This window comes from Hypomesus transpacificus, chromosome 10, assembly GCF_021917145.1.
Source record: "Hypomesus transpacificus isolate Combined female chromosome 10, fHypTra1, whole genome shotgun sequence".
In the NCBI taxonomy this organism is placed as follows: Eukaryota; Metazoa; Chordata; class Actinopteri; order Osmeriformes; family Osmeridae; genus Hypomesus; species Hypomesus transpacificus.
The window spans coordinates 12,777,237-12,795,993 of record NC_061069.1 but is presented as its reverse complement, the minus strand read 5'-3'; the positions used below and the strand labels follow the sequence as shown (position 1 = coordinate 12,795,993).

Sequence of the window (18,757 nt, the reverse complement as noted above, 5' to 3'; positions counted from 1 at the left end):
AGCCAGGAAATGAACCAGGACATGAACATATTAACCACAAAATTAACAAGGATATGAACATATTAACCAGGAAATGAACCCAGATAGCTCAGTGAAACAGACCTGGCTCAGAGGCTGAGGGAGAAAGGAAGAGATCAGAGGAAAACATACAACATATCCTTGTCATGTTCACACGTATTGGCACAAGCAGACAAGACACAAAAATACACACATGAAACATCAACCAGGAAAAGCTTGGTTGCCCAACCAGCTCTGCTCCATCTCCTAAGGATTGTGGGAGTTGGAATACTCATTTCAGGACGTTCAGATCGTACATGGTCATCGTCACATCTCTGGGTATGCCAAGTCACACACGATACACACAAACACACACACTACACACTCATGCACACAGGTGAGCACACAGAAACATACAGTACACACAAAAACACACATTTATATACATACATTCATACATACACAAACACACATACTGTAAATATACATACATAAATATACATACACGCACACAGAGTAGGGTCCTATAGTCTGAGACGACATTGAACATTTAATGTGGATTCGAAGACCAGGCCAAGCATGGAAGCAGGAAGCCATCTTCAGGAGGAAGGTGTCTCTTCTCAGAGATCACTCTCTAGTGGTGAATATGGAACATGACATCTGTGATCTGGCCTGGTCAAGTATAAGGTCAGATCTGAAACAGTACAGTTTTATTTTAGTATGGTAATACATTGTTTTATAGTAGCTACACAGTGTAAGTTTTTTTTTTTTTTTTTTGCGTAAGTAGGCTACAGTAGACCTATGTTGATGTACAAATTACACAGTAAAATTGTCACAACAAAACCTTTATTGTATGGCACTTTGTTTTTTGTTTGTTTTACAAGCAATGTCGTAACAGGTTTCACAGAAGCCCACAGATAAGGACAAAGGCCTCATGAATGACTAAACCACAGTGATTTCACTTATGCTCAGTGGTTTCTAGCATTCACTTTATGCTATCTGGGTTGTTGGTCTGACTGGTTGAGCATGCCCTTCACTGGTCTGACTGGTTGCCAGCTGGGTGACTGAGAGGGCAGGCAGACAGATCAGGTGAGTACTGGAACACACAATAAACATCTTGTTTGTGTGTTGTTTTGTTTATGACACACTTCACTTTGGTAATATCTATTCTGTGTGCTTTTAGTATTTGTGTAATGTTTAGGTGCAATTCTTTCTCTTTTTTTAGTAATCCATGGACACATAGCGGGTGAAGCTACAATCAGGAGGTAATAAAAATTAAACAAACATTTAAGTATACATCAAACAAAACCAAGTGGGATCCTATAACAAAACTACTTAAAACTACTAGTCTTTGGAAAAGAGTTGTAAGACCTTGTTTTATTACAATTTTGAACGTGGAGGCCACCAGGAAATCAACTCGCTAGCTAGCTAGCACCATTGAGGTACTGTAGGGGTTACTATAGGTTACAGTACCGATGTGTACAGTTATGATCGTCATACTAGCTACTTACGCCCCCTCTTTCGGGTTAGCTAGTTTAGCTACATGCCTGTCTTCTATCTCTCTTTCTCTTTCTCTTTCTTTCAAACACACTCCAAGCTCGTTCTCGGGCGGAACCGGTTCACACACACATATATGCACATTTAGACAGAGACATATAGAGAGAGATTGTGTGTGATCGACAGCTGATGAAATGTTCGGAGTACCTCCCCCATCAGGATAAAATCAATTATGAATTCGTTGCCTTAGCAAGGCTGAGGAGACCATTTCCAGGAAACAGAAGGCAACCTCTGCATCCGCCTCTCTCTTTCATTTTTCGAAAATAAATCTTTTTTTTTTTTTTTTGCAAATATGGACCTGAGTTCGTAAGGTTTCAAGTTCGATGAGAATGGTCTCCTCCTGGGATCTGTGAAAAACAAGGTAAGATGACATTAGCGTCATCGCCGTCTCGTTTGGAAACGCGGTGTTATTTTCAGATGTCTATATTTAGACAGAGATTGTAGCGAGCGTTCAGAGTAGATGGGGTAGAGGACATTGGCTGGCTAGCCTCCATTCTTTGCTACCGTAACGACACGACTAACATATCGCGGTAACTAACGAACGGAAGACTTTATGCAATACGAACGGTGTCAGTTGGTAGCCATTACCCTAACATATGTGTGCGACCGTTCCTCTGTAAATCACAGCCAGCCAAATGTTTCGAAACGGCGGGTGTATATTTATCCCACGCTGCCGTATCCGACTTGCCTTGAAACGTAGTTGTCACATTACTCCTGCTTCCGTAATAACCGGGGATGTCTGCAAGGTTATCCGGGCCGCGGGCTGTGTACTGATTCCGCGTTGGTTGTGAGTCCTCGTTTGAGACTGCCAGTTGCCACTAAATCGCAATATGTGAGTTGGTTTTGCATAAGCATAGAAGGGAAAGCAAATTTGAATGTAAGTACCCGCTTCTTTGAATTTGATACAGTTCGTCGGCATTGTAAAGTTGTGTTGCTCAGAAGGGTCGACATGTTGATAACAGCATTAGATTTTGTGTGTGTGTTAGAGAGAGAGACAGACAGAGAGAGACAGAGACACACAGACAGACAGAGACAGAGACAGAAAGAAGGACAGAGAGAGAGAGAGACAGACAGACAGACAGAGACAGAGAAAGACAGAGAGAAGGACAGAGAGAGAGAGACAGAGAGAGAGAGACAGAGAGAGAAGGACAGAGAGAGGCAGAATGAGAAGGACAGAGAGAGAGACAGAGACAGAATGTGACTCAGGTTGTAACAGGTTAACAGAGGCAGGGGGGTTTGCTCTCTACAGATGTCACTGTGGGTCCACACACACACACACACACACACACACACACACACACACACAGCCTACTGCACAACTCTGAGAATTATATTCTTAGCACGATAGACTCATACTTTATTTCTTGGAGACAAAATGAAATGTCCAATGAAAGAAACACACACTGACACACACACCCGCTCACAGTATGGAGGGAAAGTATGTTTGCTTAGCAGTGAAGGAGCCCTGAGTCACTTCTACAGAACCATCAAATAAGACTTATTATGCAAATACTTTATCATGTTGCAAGAAGTAGGAAAACATGTTTCTCTCTTTCTCTCTTTCTTACCCTATGACCTCATTTTCTCTTTCTGTGTTTCTTTCTTGCACTTGATCTACTTCCCTCTCTTTCTCCCTCTCTCTCTCTCTCTCTCTCTCTCTCTCTCTCTCTCTCTCTCTCTCTCTCTGTCTCTCCCTCTCTCTCTCTCTCTCTCTCTCTCTCTCTCTCTCCTCTCTCTCTCTCTGTCTGTCTGTCTGTCTGTCTGTCTGTCTCTCTCTCTCTCTCTCTCTCTCTCTCTCTCTCTCTCTCTCTCTCTCTCTCTCTCTCTCTCTCTCTCTCTCTCTCTCTCTCTCTCTCTCTCTCTCTCTCTCTCTCTCTCTGTCTCTCACCGTTCCGCACACTGCCTCTCTCCTCACAGTGATTGGCCATGGAGCCCTTCACTCTGCAGGTGCTGGCCATCTCATTGGTCAGTTTGCTGTGTTTCCAGTGGCTGTTCCACAGTGCCAGCCCGTGGTTGTCAGCCAGACTGTGCCCTCGCTATGTCAGTCTCAGGTCCACTAACTCAGTGGAGTGGAACTCCAGGTAACGCACACACACCTGTCCTCACCCCTCCTACCTACACTCACCTTTTCTAACCCTACCTATCGTAATTTTTCTCCACACTTCCTGTTAGACCAGGAAGTACTGCTTTAGATCAGACCTGAAATTATACCCACTGACTCAAATGACTCTTTGCTGTCATGTCGTCTGAAAGCCTACTTCACATTGTGTGCGTGTCACCTGCAGGACAGTGTCCACTCTTCATGCTATGATAGTGGGCCTCTTCTGTCTCTACATCCTGCAGTTTGATGACGCTGTCAACGCAGACCCAGTCTGGTGAGGCCCCAGACCAGTTTACACTACAACCTGTTATAACACCTGTTTACACTATGACCTGTTATAACACCTGTTTACACTACAACCTGTTATAACACCTTTTTACACTACGAACTGTTATAACACCTGTTATACAATATGACCTGTTATAACAGCTGTTTACACTATGACCTGTCATACACTACGACCCGTTATGCACCAACTCTACTGATGTGCAAACAAGGTTTATTCCAGTAAACATCTATAACACGTGTTACAGCACTCTTACAAAGTTGTTATACTGTACTTATTTCAACCTATTTGTAAGTCGGTTGACTTAAGGTCTGGTGGTCATTTGTATTTCCATGTTCTTAGAGGCTTTTCACAAACCAACCCTCGCTACATAGAACATAGTGTTTTTGTTTTGAAGGTGAAGGTGGTGTTGTTAGGAGTGTGTTACTATAACAGCATGTTACTATAGCAACCAGCTGTTTTTGTGACCTGTCTCATAGGGGAGACCCAACGCTGGTCAGGATCAACGTCGCCATAACAACAGGCTACCTGGCATCAGGTGTGTGTGTGTGTGCCTCTGTCAGACTGTCTGTCAGACTTCTAGCCTGCCCGTTCGGTGTGTGTGTAGTCAGCCTTGCTGTGTGTGTGTTCTGTGTCCACCACTGTGTGTGTGCGTGTGTGTGTAGTCAGCCTTGCTGAGTGTGTGTTCTGTGTCCACCACTGTGTGTGTGTGTGTGTGTGTGTAGTCAGCCTTGCTGTGTGTGTGTTCTGTGTCCACCACTGTGTGTGTGTGTGTGTGTGTGTGTGTGTGTGTGTGCGTGTAGTCAGCCTTGCTGAGTGTGTTCTGTGTCCACCACTGTGTGTGTGTGTGTGTAGTCAGCCTTGCTGAGTGTGTTCTGTGTCCACCACTGTGTGTGTGTGTGTGTGTGTAGTCAGCCTTGCTGAGTGTGTGTTCTGTGTCCACCACTGTGTGTGTGTGTGTGTGTGCGTGTGTGTAGTCAGCCTTGCTGAGTGTGTGTTCTGTGTTACAGATATGCTGCTGCTCTGTTTCTATTGGAGGGCCATAGGAGACGCCTATTTCATAATTCACCACTTGGCGGCGCTGTTTGCTTGCTACTATGTACTGGTGAGTTCCCTACTGTGGAGCCGTGGGACCTGCAGACCTGGAGGAGGTAGACCTAGGCCTTGTCCCATTCCAACACCTGGGACCTACACCCTAGAACCTCCACTATAGGCTGTGTCCCATTCCAACACCTGGGACCTTCACTATAGGCCATGTCCCATTCCAACACCTGGGACCTTCACTATAGGCCATGTCCCATTCCAACACCTGGGACCTTCACTATAGGCCATGTCCCATTCCAACACCTGGGACCTTCACTATAGGCCATGTCCCATTCCAACACCTGGGACCTTCACTATAGGCCATGTCCCATTCCAACACCTGGGACCTTCACTAAAGGCCGTGTCTTGTTCCAACACCTGGGACCTTCACTATAGGCCATGTCCCATTCCAACACCTGGGACCTTCACTAAAGGCCGTGTCTTGTTCCAACACCTGGGACCTTCACTATAGGCTTTGTCCCATTCCAACACATAGATCCTATGTCCTTGGCCTTGTCCCATTCCTACCTTAATCTGCAGTGAGCTACAAAATTAACACTTACTAACTGAACAGGTAGATTTCCTGACAAGCAGATGACAAATTTAATGTAAATAGCTTGAACTGTGAACTAGAAAGGCTTAATGGAAGTGAGAACAAAGCAGCGTTCTGTAGAGCTGGTCCACCTAGCTGGTCCTCCCAGCTGGTCTTCCTAGCTGGTCCTCCTAGCTGGTCGTCCTAGCTGGTCCTCCCAGCTGGTCTTCCTAGCTGGTCCTCCCAGCTGGTCTTCCTAGCTGGTCCTCCTAGCTGGTCCTCCCAGCTGGTCTTCCTAGCTGGTCCATCTAGCTGGTCCTCCCAGCTGGTCTTCCTAGCTGGTCCATCTAGCTGGTCCTCCCAGCTGGTCTTCCTAGCTGGTCCTCCTAGCTGGTCCTCCTAGCTGGTCCTCCTAGCTGGTCTTCCAAGCTGGTTGTCCTAGCTGGTCGTCCTAGCTGGTCGTCCTAGCTGGTCCTCCCAGCTGGTCGTCCTAGCTGGTCGTCCTAGCTGGTCCTCCCAGCTGGTCCTCCTAGCTGGTCCTCCTAGCTGGTCCTCCTAGCTGGTCTTCCTAGCTGGTCCTCCCAGCTGGTCCACCTAGCTGGTCCTCCCAGCTGGTCTTCCTAGCTGGTCCTCCCAGCTGGTCTTCCTAGCTGGTCCTCCTAGCTGGTCCTCCTAGCTGGTCTTCCTAGCTGGTCCTCCTAGCTGGTCCTCCTAGCTGGTCCTCCTAGCTGGTCGTCCTAGCTGGTCCACCTAGCTGGTCCTCCCAGCTGGTCTTCCTAGCTGGTCCACCTAGCTGGTCCTCCCAGCTGGTCCTCCTAGCTGGTCCTCCTAGCTGGTCTTCCTAGCTGGTCCACCTAGCTGGTCCTCCTAGCTGGTCGTCCTAGCTGGTCCTCCTAGCTGGTCCTCCTAGCTGGTCCTCCTAGCTGGTCCTCCTAGCTCATTCTAGAACGTATCAACTCACATGACTGCTGACACATTCTAGAATTTTCACGTGCATTGGAACACATTCTAGAATAGTAGCGTGCACCAACACACATCCTTTCACCCTCTGTGCTCTGAACCCCACCACGTCCGTTAGATCACAGCCTTTAGTTTGTCCCTCTGAATGTTAAACCAAGTTTCACATGGAAAAACTGGTACCCGCTAAACCCTAATGAAGTGTAACAGCAGTTAAAACACTGTTATTATCACAGGTGTTGTTATAACAGGTGTTGCTATGTAAACCGTTGTCCTACGGTCTACCAACAGACAGTGAAACAGTGCAAATTCTACTTCCTGTTTTGTGGAGTGACTTCCTGTGTGGTGCTGTGTTTGTCCACTAGGGGGAGGGCATGCTGCCGTACTTCGCTAACTTCCGCATGCTGGCTGAGTTCTCCACACCCTGCGTCAACCAGCGGTAGGTGGTCACTGGGACACAGGCACACACACAAAAACGCATACAACGCCTCCCCGTGTAAACAGCCCCCACCCCCCTCTCTCTCCATCCCCAGCTGGTTCTTTGAGGTGCTGGGCTACGCCAAGTCCTCCACACCCAACATGATCAACGGCATGGCCATGACCCTGACCTTCTTCCTGGTCCGTGTGGCTGTCATGCCCTTCTACTACAGCCGTATGTGGGCTGTGATTGGCTCAGAGGCGTACTACCGCGTAACCCCGGGGGGGCGGGCCGCCTGGATAGGCCCCTCCCTCTGCCTGGACGTCATGAACCTGCTGTGGATGCACAAGATGGCGCGAGGGTGCCTCAGGGTCCTAAAGTCCATCAGTAAACAGTCGCCGGAGAAACTGCCGAAAGGAAGGCTGGCGGTGAGGGAGGGGAGGAGCGACTGAGCCTAGGGAGGAAAGGAGGAGGGACGAAGGGATGAACAGACAACAGAGGAGTGAGGAGAGCGTGGCTCCTGACTCACTTGGACCTTCTGCTGGACTCCTTGTCGTCTGTGTGTGTGTTCGTTCACTTGTGTGTTTGTGTATGTGGGTGTGTGTGTGTGTGTATGCGGATAGGTGTGTGTGCGAGTGTGTGTGTGTGTGTGTGTGTGTATGTGTATATATATATATATATGTGTATAGGTATGTGTTGCTCAAGTCTGTATTCCCATAAGTGACCTTCTGTAGCACATACATCATGGACTGATGTAGTTTTCCCTGCGACAATGGAAGTGCTCTTAACACAACCAGCCACCCACCTCAACACACAGTAATGCACCCCTCTTCACCACACCCAGGCCCTGACCCTAACCCTCTTTACCACACCCAGGCCCTGACCCTAACCCTCTTCACCACACCCAGGCCCTGACCCTCCCACCTCACCCCTCTTCACCACACCCAGGTCCTGACCCTAACCCTCTTCACCACACCCAGGCCCTGACCCTCCCACCTCACCCCTCTTCACCACACCCAGGCCCTGACCCTAACCCTCTTCACCACACCCAGGCCCTGACCCTAACCCTCTTCACCACACCCAGGCCCTGACCCTAACCCTCTTCACCACACCCAGGCCCTGACCCTAACCCTCTTCACCACACCCAGGCCCTGACCCTAACCCTCTTCACCACACCCAGGCCCTGACCCTAACCCTCTTCACCACACCCAGGCCCTGACCCTAACCCTCCTCACCACACCCAGGCCCTGACCCTAACCCTCTTCACCACACCCAGGCCCTGACCCTAACCCTCCTCACCCCTCCTCACCACACCCAGGCCCTAACCCTCCCACCTCACCCCTCCTCACCACACCCAGGCCCTGACCCTAACCCTCTTCACCACACCCAGGCCCTGACCCTAACCCTCCTCACCACACCCAGGCCCTGACCCTCCCACCTCACCACTCCTCACCAGACAGACACTTCATCACGATTGTAACTCAGCTCTCCACACCAGAACCCCCCCCCACACACACACACACACACACCATAACACACACACCATAACACACACACACCTCAATATATATATACACACACACGCACACACACCTTAACACACATAATAATTCACGTAGTGGCTTTGAGGTGATTCTGCTTGACTTTTACTGCTGCATCTACAGGGATACCACCCCATCGTGACTCCACACCAGACCCCCCCCCCCCCCTCCCACCCACACACACACACACCTCAATACACACACACACATCACACACCTCAACACATACTAACTCACAGCCACAGTGATTCTGATGCTGCTTGACTACTGCAGCATTTACAGGGAAATAAGGAAGTGTAGCGAGGAACCTCTGTGAAAATCCTGCTTTAATGAAAGAATTTACCGTTTTTGTTAAATATGTTTTTAGAAATGATGCTGTCTATAAATAAAGTGATGCTTTAATGTTTATTAAAGCAGCACCGTTTTAAATAAACATGTGGCTATTTATTTGTCTGTGTTTATATGTGTTTTGTTTGAATGAAATATCAGCGACTGTCTCAGTGACAGTGTACTATTACACTGTAACTGGGGATTATTATGTTTTATTTGTTGTAGTATTAGTGAAGATATATAGCAATCAAATACACAATAAAAACAAACATCTACAAGAGGGGGAAGAATTCATCATTTTTTGCTTCTGTATTTAAAACTTTAAAACTGCCATATTGGCCAGTGTTTTGGTCTGGTGTGAAATGGTGGGGATGTCGTCAGAGGAGCACTCTGACGTTTCTAGACGCGTTTCCGCAAAGCACTGTGGGAAGCGTGTTTCCTAACTTCTACGACGTTAGTCCTTCTGGGAACGCATAGAGAGGTGAGTGGGTTTTATATAGAGCTTGCCCTTTGCTGTAAACACATTCTTATGAAGCGTTCAACTTCCACGGACAGTTGACGAGTGGACGTGTATTGCATATCTAGAGAGCATTATAAAATAGCTTTTTAGCTAGCCTGCTCGCTAGCTCTGTATTGCCCTTGGTCTGTACTCCGAGACCGTTTGAGGAAAGTTAACACTATAATCCCGACTTCATTGGACGTTTATCATTATTTCAAACAAGATACATTTAATGTCCAATTTTTACAAGCATCGACTGATTCCGTACTTGTGTGTCGTTTGATTTGAGTTAGGTGTGGATCGTAGTTAGGACGGCGTTATGGATACATTGTCCGGTCCCACGGTGAAGGCGGAGGGCTTTGCGATGTTTCCACCCGGAGCAGCACCGCCGCAAGAATGCCCCATGCACCAGAATCCCAAACCCAGTAAGACTGCTCCCTTGCCTTGTCCTCCTCCGCTCCCCCTCCTCCTCACCTCTCGTGTTTTTCTTACCTTTAAATCTATCGCTCTCCTCTCCCCCTCCCAGCACTGATTCATAGACGGATAAACCGGAATCATAGCTCTGTGTGAGACCATTGGCCTAAGAAATTCTAAGATCAACTGACTACTAGAACACTGCTGTTGTTCCAGAATATAAACTGTTGTTCTAGAACCTTACTGTTGTTCAAGAGAACACTACTGTTGGCATGTATTGTCTTCTAGAACATAAGCTGTTGTTCTCAATAGAACCCTGCCGTTCTAGAACTTGAGTTCTAGAACCCCAGCTGTTGTTCTAGATTATATTCCAGCGTTGACATGTTGACTCCCATCCTCCTCCTATCCCAGGTGCCCCCCCATCAGGGTGTCCCATGCGCCAACCCTCCACGCCGGCCGAGACCCCCGCCGCCCCCTTGGCCCCCGCCCCCTCCTCGCCCCCCCCAGCCCACCAGGAGAGGGCGTATGAGTTTGTCGAGTGCCCCATGAAGGCAGCCAACAGGGACAAGTTTAAAGTGTCGGACATTGATCCTTCCAACATGGTAAACCAATCACCTTACAGGACACTAGCTATACCACCAATCACATCACAGGACACTTTACCCCACTAATCACCTCACAGGACATTAGTCATATTATCAGGTTTATACCCTTCCTGTACGTCACTTTGGATAAAAGAGTCTGCTACATTCATTACATCACTCAACAATGCTAACATAGTAATTTTCGCATGACTAAATGAGCAATATATTATTGACCAGTATCTCCCGCCTCCTCAGATGCCTCCACCCAATCAGCAGCCTGCTCTTGGCCAACCCTTCTCCCTGTCAGTGAATAGGGAGGAGTCTCAGATTCCGAGGGCGGGGTCAGAGCAGAACTGGGTCTACCCCTCTGAGCAGATGTTCTGGAACGCCATGCTCCGGAAGGGGTACGTCAGCCAATCACTTGCCAGGAATGGAGAGAAGGGTTTGGGGTTGACCAATGACAAACCAGATACAGGATACACATCATTATAAAGAACCTGCGTAACATTATTTTAAGTTAAAGTTTTGCCCCGATCCACCAGGTGGCGCTGGAAGGAGGATGACCTGGGGCAGAAGGACATGTCCAACATCATCAAGATCCACAACAGGAACAACGAACAGGCCTGGCAGGAGATCCTCAAATGGGAGGCCCTCCACAAGAGGTCAGTACCCTTCACCCCTGACCCCCAACCTTCAACCCGTCCTACCTCAGTCCCCTGCCTAACCCTCTGCATCTTGAGTGTCTTGTCCAGCCCAGTGTGAGCTGGTGGTGAAGGTCTGAAGGGAGCGCTCGTGCTTGTGACTGTTCCGATGGAGTGTTCCGTCTGTGAGTTCCGACTGAGGGTTCCACGTGTTCTGATCCACCGTTCTGTCGTTGCCTCTTCCAGAGACTGTCCCTGCGGCCCCACCCTGATTCGCTTCGGGGGTAAAGCAAAGGAATTCACCCCCAGAGCTCTCTTCCGGAGCTGGATAGGGTAAGTGGGGGAGGGAGAGAATGTAGCTAATATCCTGCCTATGGAAGTGATGGTTTAGGTTTTGGTGGTCATTTGAAAAATCCTTTCTTTTGATGCTTTTCACAAACCACACAACTAACTTCCAAAAAAGTATTGAAAAGTACTTTTGTAAAGTTAGTCTTTTTGCAGACTCACCTGCCTCTCTGCCGACTCACCTGCCTCTCTGCTGACTCACCTGCCTCTCTGCCGACTCACCTGCCTCTCTGCCGACTCACCTGCCTCTCTGCCGACTCACCTGCTTCTGCTGCCTCTGTCCCCCAGGTACGGTCTTCCGTTCGACCGGCACGACTGGATCGTGGACCGCTGCGGTCGTGAGGTCCGCTACGTCATCGACTACTACGACGGTTCGGAGGTGAACCGTCAGAACGACACGGTCCTGGACGTCCGACCTGCCTTCGACTCGCTCGGTGCCGTCTGGGACCGTATGAGGGTGGCGTGGTGGAGGTGGACACACTGAGACCTGGGTGCCGATTCATCGTGTACTTCCGCTGAGCTGCTGCTTCTTCATCCAGATATTAAACGGCACTGTGTGCTGTTGGCTTGTAAAATAAGTGTTGTGATTGTATTTGGTGTTATGTTTGGGTGTGTTAAGGTTGAATGCTACGGTTGCCTCAACAGAACTTTTAGCTCTGTGCTGATAAGGGTGTCACCCATATCTACGGTTATTGTGCTCTTAGAGTGGAGGTCATAGTTCATAATTCCCAAGTTCTCTGTGTGTGTCAACTGATATTTCTGCTGCCAATACAATATTTATTTACTTGGTTGAGTCCGTTTTCTATGATTGTGAGGCAACAATATATCCAATTGTTATACTGCACAAAACGTAGTAGCCCTAGCCTACGCCGAGAAAACGAAATAACCAGTAACCGCACTACATTTATAAGCTGTCTGTCGGCTGTCTACTGTGCACGTAGCGGAACTAAAGTCCGTGGCACAGAGCACCACGGACATGTAAACACTGCGCACCTAAACACAGGGAAAAAGTTCCAGTGAGAAGATGACAAGAGTTGGGAGTCTTGGACATCCAGATTAACCGAATGGCTATCGGATGTCTGCAATTTGCGATGTCTGAAGTGGTTCTGGATGAAATAGCTGCGCTGTCCGCAATATACTGCGACAAGGACGAGTTCGAGGTGCTGGAAGATTCAGGTAGCGTAAAGGTTCTTTTGAGTTTTCACCCAAACTAACGTTACGTAGCCACACACATTTCTACCGGTGTAGATATAGTGTTAAAAAAAGCCTCAAGACGAATTGTCTATTACAAGATCTGGCTAGAGGCCCTTTTCCCATATCAAATTTATGGGTGGAAATGTTCAACATTTGACACATATGTAATATCAAAGCTGTGCGTGTAACTTCCATCCTCAACGCTTCTGGACGTTAAAGACGAACAGGGAACGGTCTTCTGTATCCAGGTCTCGGCTGATAAATCTACCGGGGAGAGTGTTTACCTGCGGCTGGTGTTTCGCCTCCCGCCGGGGTACCCCGCGCGCCTTCCAGAAGTGTCCGTGTCGTCAGAGCAGCTCACCCGGAAGCAGTGCCGGCTGTTGAGAGAGAGCGCTTTGCAGCGGGCTGGGGTTTTGGCGCCAGAACCCATGGTCCTCGAGCTGGTGCGGTGGGTGCAGGAGACTCTGTCAGAGCAGAGTCTGGACCCGGGCTGGTCTGGGGAGCAGCAGGGGGGAGAGGTTTGACACACACACACACTGTCTGTCGTACACACACACTCTCACTGACTCTCTTTCACACACACACACGTGCACACACACACTACAGGGCTGCCAACTTTTTAAAAACTTTTTTACCAAAAACCTTGGCGTGAGATTTGGTAGTCCCCCCCCCCCCCATATATATAAGGTGTGGCGTGAGAGCGTGAGATATGGGTGAAATGGTGAAACCTTGAGAGTTTGCAGCTCTGCACTATCTGTGTAGGAGAAAGGAGGAGGAGAGGAGAGACAGGGAGGGGGAGGGTATCTAAACAACCTTGCTACATCAACCACATACCATGCTAAGTCATAACATGATGTCACTGTTATTAGGAGATGAAGCAGAGAGAGGAGGAGGAGAGGAGGAGAGAGGAGGGTGCTGGCTGGACAGCCCTGCTGCTGGTGGACCACATGAGGAGCAGGGAGAGGTACGTGAAGATGATCCGGAGGTGGAGCTCGGAGCTGCAGCTGGTTGGAAGGCTGTTCCTGGGGCCCCTCATCCTGGTGCTGCTGCAGGGACCACACGCCAACATCAAGGTGAGGTGTGTGTGTGCACGTGTGTGTGTGTGTGTACATGAGAGTGTATGGTTAAAGCATGTGTGTGTGTGTTTAGTGCTAATGGTTGTCTGCTTCTTACCCCTTTCTGAACCGTGTGTGTGTGTGTGTGCATGTGTGTGTGTGTGTGTGCGTGTGTGTGTGGTTGTGTGTAGGAGTACATCCATCTCCAGAGGACTGTGAAGGTAGATGTGGACTCGTCTGGGAAGAGGTGTAAAGAGAAGATGATGAAGGTCCTCTATGAACAACCCTCCTCCTCCTCTAAACAACCCAAACAGTTAAGAACTATACTCTGTTGTAATACATAACTGGTTTAAACACGATGTTAAGGAAACAGAAGCAGATTATTTATCTGTCTCCCTTCCTCTCTTTCTCTCTCTCCCCCTTCCTCTCTCTTTCTCTCTCTCCCCCCCCCCCCCCCCCCCTCTCTCTCTCTCTCTCTCTCTTTCTCTCTGTCTCTCCCTCTCTCTCCCCCCCCCCCCCCCCCTCTCTCTCTCTCTCTCTCTCTGTCTCTCTCTCTCTGTCTCTCTCTGTTTCTCTCTCTCTGTCTCTCTCTGTCTCTCTCTCTCTCTGTCTCTCTCTGTTTCTCTCTCTCTGTCTCTCTCTCTCCCTCCCTCCACACAAACAGCTCTCGGAGGCTCCATCTCCCTCCTTTGAGAGGCATGGTTGGTTTGACTCGTTGATCTGTGGTCCTCTGACACTGCTTGTAAAAAGGTCTTAACAGATAGTTGATTTCATTGGATTTCATCCCTCCATCTCTTTATAACAGGATGTCGTCTTTTGAAGTCGTTGAGTTTTCATCCCTGGATCAGATGAGGCGTGCGTTTGAGGATGTTGGACAACTGGAACTGTTTCAGGAGTTTGTTCCAACCTTGTAGAAGCCATCGCATCACTTCCTGTCATGGAAAGAAAATGTCCACTTCCTGTGTGAGGACACAGGAACAGGAAGTGGATGGAATAGATGTAAGGAAGTAGGACTGATCAGTGGACTGATCAGTGGACACTAGACGTGCCAAATCATCAACTTTTTTGTGTCACTGGATAAAAGTGTTCATGTAAATCTTGCATTTTATATTTAATCTCTTTATTGTCCACTAGATGGCACTGAGCCAACACGGTCTCACAGCCTCCATCTTGGTTATCAGGGACGAGGAACAGAGAATAGGTGTTGACACGTTTGTTTAGTCCTCCGTGACCTGCCGTTCATAAGAGCGGGTTCGGTGGTCTGCTCCTCTGCTGAACTGGACCTGTGTACACCGGGGACAGTCTGGAGTTCAAATCGAACACACTCCACCTCTGTACTGCGGTCAGATTGTTTGACGAAGCAGGTATAATGAAACCATGGCAACACCTTTACCATCTCCTGTCCTGGACATAAATACACCTGGCCTTTCCCCCAGGGCACACACAACACACCACACACACACGCATCACACTGACCCACACACACACCACACGCATGCACACACACATTCTCTTAATTACACTGCGGAAATGGCAGTCATTCACCTCACCCTTTCTCTCTGGGACCCAGACAACAGACCGGGAGGCGTGTCTGGGTGTGTGTGTGTCTGGGTGTGTGTGTGTCTGGGGGTGTGTGTGTCTGGGTGGGTGTGTGTCTGGGTGTGTGTGTCTGGGTGGGTGGGTGTGTGTCTGGGTGTGTGTGTCTGGGTGTGTGTGTGTCTGGGTGTGTGTGTGTCTGGGTGTCTGGGTGGGTGTGTGTCTGGGTGTGTGTGTCTGGGTGGGTGTGTGTCTGGGTGTGTGTGTCTGGGTGTGTGTGTGTGTCTGGGTGTGTGTCCAGAAGGACAACAGTAAATAATTTTACAACCAGTCAGAGCTGCAGGTTTGGAAGAAATCAGAGTGTGTGTGTGTCTGTGTACATGTGTGTGTGTGTGTGTCTCAGAGTTTCCTGATGGCGTGTGTTGCCATTCTAAAGCTAGTTTCCTCCATGAGGCTCCTGTGAGGAAAGTTCAGTTCCTGGTGCCAACACACCTTGAGCTCCTCAAGATATCACTAGAGCTGAACCTGCTAAATGACTAAATGAACCCCCTCCTCCTCCTCCTCCCTCCTCTTCATCCTCCCCCCCTCCTCCTCCCACCTCCCTCCTGTCTGATGTGAGTTAAGGACAGATCTCTCCATGAACGATCGATGAAGGGATTGAGAAAACAAATGCCAGCGGTTCAAGCACCTCGTTCTACTTCAGACACAGCTGGTGTTTGGGATATTTGTTCCTGAGATCAAGCTTGTTGGTGCACAACCTCAGCAAGAGGACCCTCCTGGAGCAGCTGGAGGTGTGTGTGTGTGTGTGTCAGAGTCACCAGACCAGGCAGAGCCTGGAGATGTTTGATCAGAACCGTAAGCTTCTGGAGCTGGCAGCTAAACATGGTTATGTCTAATTCAGACTGGCAGCTTAATGAAGCTGTCTTACCTCCAGCAGGCATGCATGCATACGTGTGTGTGAGTGTGACTATGGTGCGGGCGTAGTACGGTGTGTGTCTACAGTCGTGATGATGAGATAGTACCCTCCAGGTTTCCAAGGCAGGGTCAGCCTGTCGCTCAGAGAGGGGATCGATCGGGGGGGAGAGGGAGGTAGATGGCTGGATAAGACTAACACCAAGAGAGTGCATTGATTTGATCCCTGTCTGCTCTCTTCATCCCTCTCATCATCTCTCTTCCCTCTCCATTCAGACACCACCTTCTCGCTGTCCCTCTCTCTGTTTCTTCTTCCTGTCATCTCTCTTTCTCCTTCTTCCATGTCTCTTTCTGTACTTCTCATCCCTCGCTCCATGTCTTTGTCATTGTCCCTCTCTTTCTCCACCTCATCTCCTCTCTTTCTCCACCTCGTCTCCTCTCTTTCTCCACCTCGTCTCCTCTCTTTCTCCACCTCGTCTCCTCTCTTTCTCTACCTCATCTCCTCTCTTTCCCTCACCTTTATATACAGTCATTCCCCCTCACCTCTCCTTTCCCCCCTCCACCACCCCACCCCTCCTTCTCTTCCAACCCTCCTCCAAACCTCCCACCCCCCCTCTTTCTTCCCTTTCTCATCCTCCACGCCTCCTTTGACCCTCCCACCCCACCTCCTCTTTCCCCTCTCCTCCATCTGCTTCTCTCTTTAATCCAGTTAATCTGTCTGCTGGTGGCTAATCCCTTAATTGCAGAGGCTGGTGTAAAGGTCAGCCTGGCTGGTAGGATCAGGCTGTGTTACGTCTATCTGTGTCCCCCCTGCCCACTCCCCAGGTGGAACCAATCCTCCCATCCTCTGTGGCCGGGGTTAAGTGGGCTTCTCCCTCTCTGGGAGTATTTTCAATGGATCCTATTGGACAGCTCTAGCAGGAAATCATTGTTTACCAACATGATCCTTCATAGAAGCCCCAACAAAGATGCATGATTCCAATCACAGCGCTTTTGACTGGGGACACTGGGTGGGTTTGAGAAGTTGTGTGTAATTTATGTGCACGTGTGTGTGTGTTGATTTCACTCGGTATCCCTGGAGTAATTCCCTCATCACTGTGACCTTTTACGTTCACTGGAAGTGATTGCTTCCTCCAAATTGACTCGGAGGCACTGAGGGTGTGTGTGTATGTTTGTGTGTGTGTATCAGATAGGCCTACCGCTTACAGTAACTACAGCTTCCACGCCGTGCAGGTTACGCAGCCCTCAATCTGAGTTCATACCGTGCGTGGAAGCACGTGGACTTGAAATAAAGGGGGGGGGGAAATATTCCTAAATTAACCGTCCGACTCAATTTCTGCCGATAGTCAGTAAGAAACGGTCTAATAACAATATTTTTTAGAATATAAAAGGATGTACAATAAGCTATATGGGTCATTGTTTACGTTTACGTTCAACAGTAGGCCAACGTCATATTAGAGTCGCCTAATGACACTTCGATCGTAAATAGTTTCCACAAACTTATCTGAGGGAATCACCAGCACGTCTCCTCTCTTATCTATGGATCTGTCTACCAACCGTTAGCTGAACCGGACCGCAGGCTCGAGGCAATAACCCGGAGCTCCGGAGCCTTCCGTCAATCATACTGTCAATCACACCGCCGCCGCAGTCACAGGCGGCCTCCGTCAACCGAGTTGCCTTTTGCGGTCCTGCCTTTCGCAGTGAATAGATAACTGCAGCGCAGACTCATGGTCTCCCAATTAACGGTTACAACAGCCTCCGTTCCCTTTCTTTTCGACCACTGCTGCTCCCGCGGGTCGGGATACCGATAAATGGTTCCCCCGCTAAAAAGGACGAGGACCAGGCTAGCTTGACGAAGCCACTACGCCCAGGCAGGAAATTAAAGGAGAGATGTTTGTCTATTTACAAATGTCCGCTATCAAGCTGATTTACCGTTGGTGACAATGAGGAGGAGGGGTGCTATTCTATTGGCTAGGCCTAATAAATGACAGAAAAAAGTAGCCTAATACCAGTTTTCTGTCCATGACCATCATAACATCAAGACATTTAAAAAAACTGAACATCGAAAAACTGTTTCAACACAGTATCATACACAGCTGAAATTCAGCTTTGGTGAGATGTGGGTGATTGACGTGGAGTTAACTGTGGATTTGTCTTTGTGATGTGGAAATGGAAAGGAAAGTCTTCTTCAGCTTCTCCAAACAAACACGTGGGCTCTCTCCTCCACGAAACCGCAGTGGCTTATGGTTAAACAAGAACAGGTGCTCAAGCATTAGATGTCTAGCCTATGTTGGAGAACTATAAATGTTTTAGCACATCTCGTGCACACACATTCCTGCTCCTAGTAGCCTATCCTCACGACCCCAGACCCCGTCACGTCGCTGAACTAGCTTGGCCTGCTTCCCACCGTGTACGGAGGGTAGCCTACTCTCCCGTGCTCGTTAACTTCTACGCCACGGCGCTCCACGAGGTCAGCGGGTAACGAGTGATGTGTTTCATCTCTGGATTCTCACCTAGCGTTTCCATGGAAACTGCCAGCTTTGCGCCCCTTAGTGCAAATCAACTTGTTTACATGTGGTCACCCACGACTCAAGCTTGTAGGCCTGCTGTGAGAGCGTGGCAATAAACTGTAAAAAAAAATATATATATATACATATTCTCTCCCACTCTCTTTCCCTTTTTGTTTTCTCTTAATGAGATATCCCCACCTAACCTCCTCAGTAGTTAGGCAACTGTCAACTTATTTAATTTAAAACTCGAAACCTTGCTGGATAA

General features: G+C 48.8%; 3 protein-coding genes and 1 long non-coding RNA gene across 7 annotated transcripts; 3 read left to right on the top strand and 1 right to left on the bottom strand.

The window, feature by feature from the left end:
* The first annotated feature begins 896 nt into the window (after positions 1-896).
* LOC124472524 (TLC domain-containing protein 4-B-like) lies at positions 897-7,852 on the top strand. 3 transcript variants are annotated; one of them, XM_047027440.1, is made up of 8 exons: positions 897-1,086; positions 1,223-1,262; positions 3,472-3,635; positions 3,840-3,929; positions 4,421-4,479; positions 4,952-5,046; positions 6,879-6,952; positions 7,047-7,852. In XM_047027440.1, the coding sequence occupies exons 3-8, from the start codon at positions 3,481-3,483 to the stop codon at positions 7,381-7,383; spliced, it is 810 nt and encodes a 269-aa protein (XP_046883396.1). In that variant the 5' UTR covers positions 897-1,086; positions 1,223-1,262; positions 3,472-3,480; the 3' UTR covers positions 7,384-7,852. The 3 variants fall into 3 exon arrangements, with proteins under 3 accessions (XP_046883396.1, XP_046883395.1, XP_046883397.1); XM_047027439.1 differs by lacking the exons at positions 897-1,086; positions 1,223-1,262 and adding an exon at positions 1,286-1,915; XM_047027441.1 differs by lacking the exons at positions 897-1,086; positions 1,223-1,262 and adding an exon at positions 1,931-2,431.
* Positions 4,958-6,872, bottom strand: LOC124472538. Its single transcript, XR_006956636.1, has 2 exons — positions 5,410-6,872; positions 4,958-5,371 (listed from the first exon to the last, which is right to left on the bottom strand). It is a non-coding gene; the product is annotated as an uncharacterized LOC124472538 (long non-coding RNA).
* A 1,334-nt stretch (positions 7,853-9,186) lies between the features above and the next one.
* LOC124472521 (holocytochrome c-type synthase-like) lies at positions 9,187-11,860 on the top strand. Its single transcript, XM_047027436.1, has 7 exons — positions 9,187-9,283; positions 9,595-9,726; positions 10,127-10,317; positions 10,555-10,703; positions 10,842-10,961; positions 11,187-11,273; positions 11,574-11,860. The coding sequence occupies exons 2-7, from the start codon at positions 9,621-9,623 to the stop codon at positions 11,767-11,769; spliced, it is 849 nt and encodes a 282-aa protein (XP_046883392.1). The 5' UTR covers positions 9,187-9,283; positions 9,595-9,620; the 3' UTR covers positions 11,770-11,860.
* A 119-nt stretch (positions 11,861-11,979) lies between these two features.
* rwdd3 (RWD domain containing 3) lies at positions 11,980-15,166 on the top strand. 2 transcript variants are annotated; one of them, XR_006956632.1, is made up of 6 exons: positions 11,980-12,461; positions 12,699-12,997; positions 13,349-13,552; positions 13,726-13,847; positions 14,340-14,533; positions 14,669-15,166. XR_006956632.1 is itself a non-coding variant. In XM_047027437.1 (5 exons), the coding sequence occupies exons 1-5, from the start codon at positions 12,350-12,352 to the stop codon at positions 14,446-14,448; spliced, it is 846 nt and encodes a 281-aa protein (XP_046883393.1). In that variant the 5' UTR covers positions 11,980-12,349; the 3' UTR covers positions 14,449-14,635. The 2 variants fall into 2 exon arrangements, 1 of the variants encoding a protein (XP_046883393.1); XM_047027437.1 differs by lacking the exon at positions 14,669-15,166 and having other exon boundaries at positions 14,340-14,635.
* Positions 15,167-18,757: the final 3,591 nt, after the last annotated feature.

What these genes read in the sequence shown, in the direction of transcription:
- rwdd3 (XM_047027437.1), top strand. Translation starts at nt 12,350, where the DNA reads ATGGCTATCGGATGTCTGCAATTTGCGATGTCTGAAGTGGTTCTGGAT. An exon ending in GGGAGCAGCAGGGGGGAGAG is followed by an intron (nt 12,998 to 13,348) that starts GTTTGACACACA and finishes CACTGTTATTAG; the next exon opens with GAGATGAAGCAGAGAGAGGA. An exon ending in TCCTCTAAACAACCCAAACA is followed by an intron (nt 13,848 to 14,339) that starts GTTAAGAACTAT and finishes TCTTTATAACAG; the next exon opens with GATGTCGTCTTTTGAAGTCG.
- LOC124472524 (XM_047027440.1), top strand. Translation starts at nt 3,481, where the DNA reads ATGGAGCCCTTCACTCTGCAGGTGCTGGCCATCTCATTGGTCAGTTTG. An exon ending in GTCAACGCAGACCCAGTCTG is followed by an intron (nt 3,930 to 4,420) that starts GTGAGGCCCCAG and finishes CCTGTCTCATAG; the next exon opens with GGGAGACCCAACGCTGGTCA. An exon ending in TTGCTTGCTACTATGTACTG is followed by an intron (nt 5,047 to 6,878) that starts GTGAGTTCCCTA and finishes TTTGTCCACTAG; the next exon opens with GGGGAGGGCATGCTGCCGTA.
- LOC124472521 (XM_047027436.1), top strand. Translation starts at nt 9,621, where the DNA reads ATGGATACATTGTCCGGTCCCACGGTGAAGGCGGAGGGCTTTGCGATG. An exon ending in GCACCAGAATCCCAAACCCA is followed by an intron (nt 9,727 to 10,126) that starts GTAAGACTGCTC and finishes CTCCTATCCCAG; the next exon opens with GTGCCCCCCCATCAGGGTGT. An exon ending in TGGGAGGCCCTCCACAAGAG is followed by an intron (nt 10,962 to 11,186) that starts GTCAGTACCCTT and finishes TGCCTCTTCCAG; the next exon opens with AGACTGTCCCTGCGGCCCCA.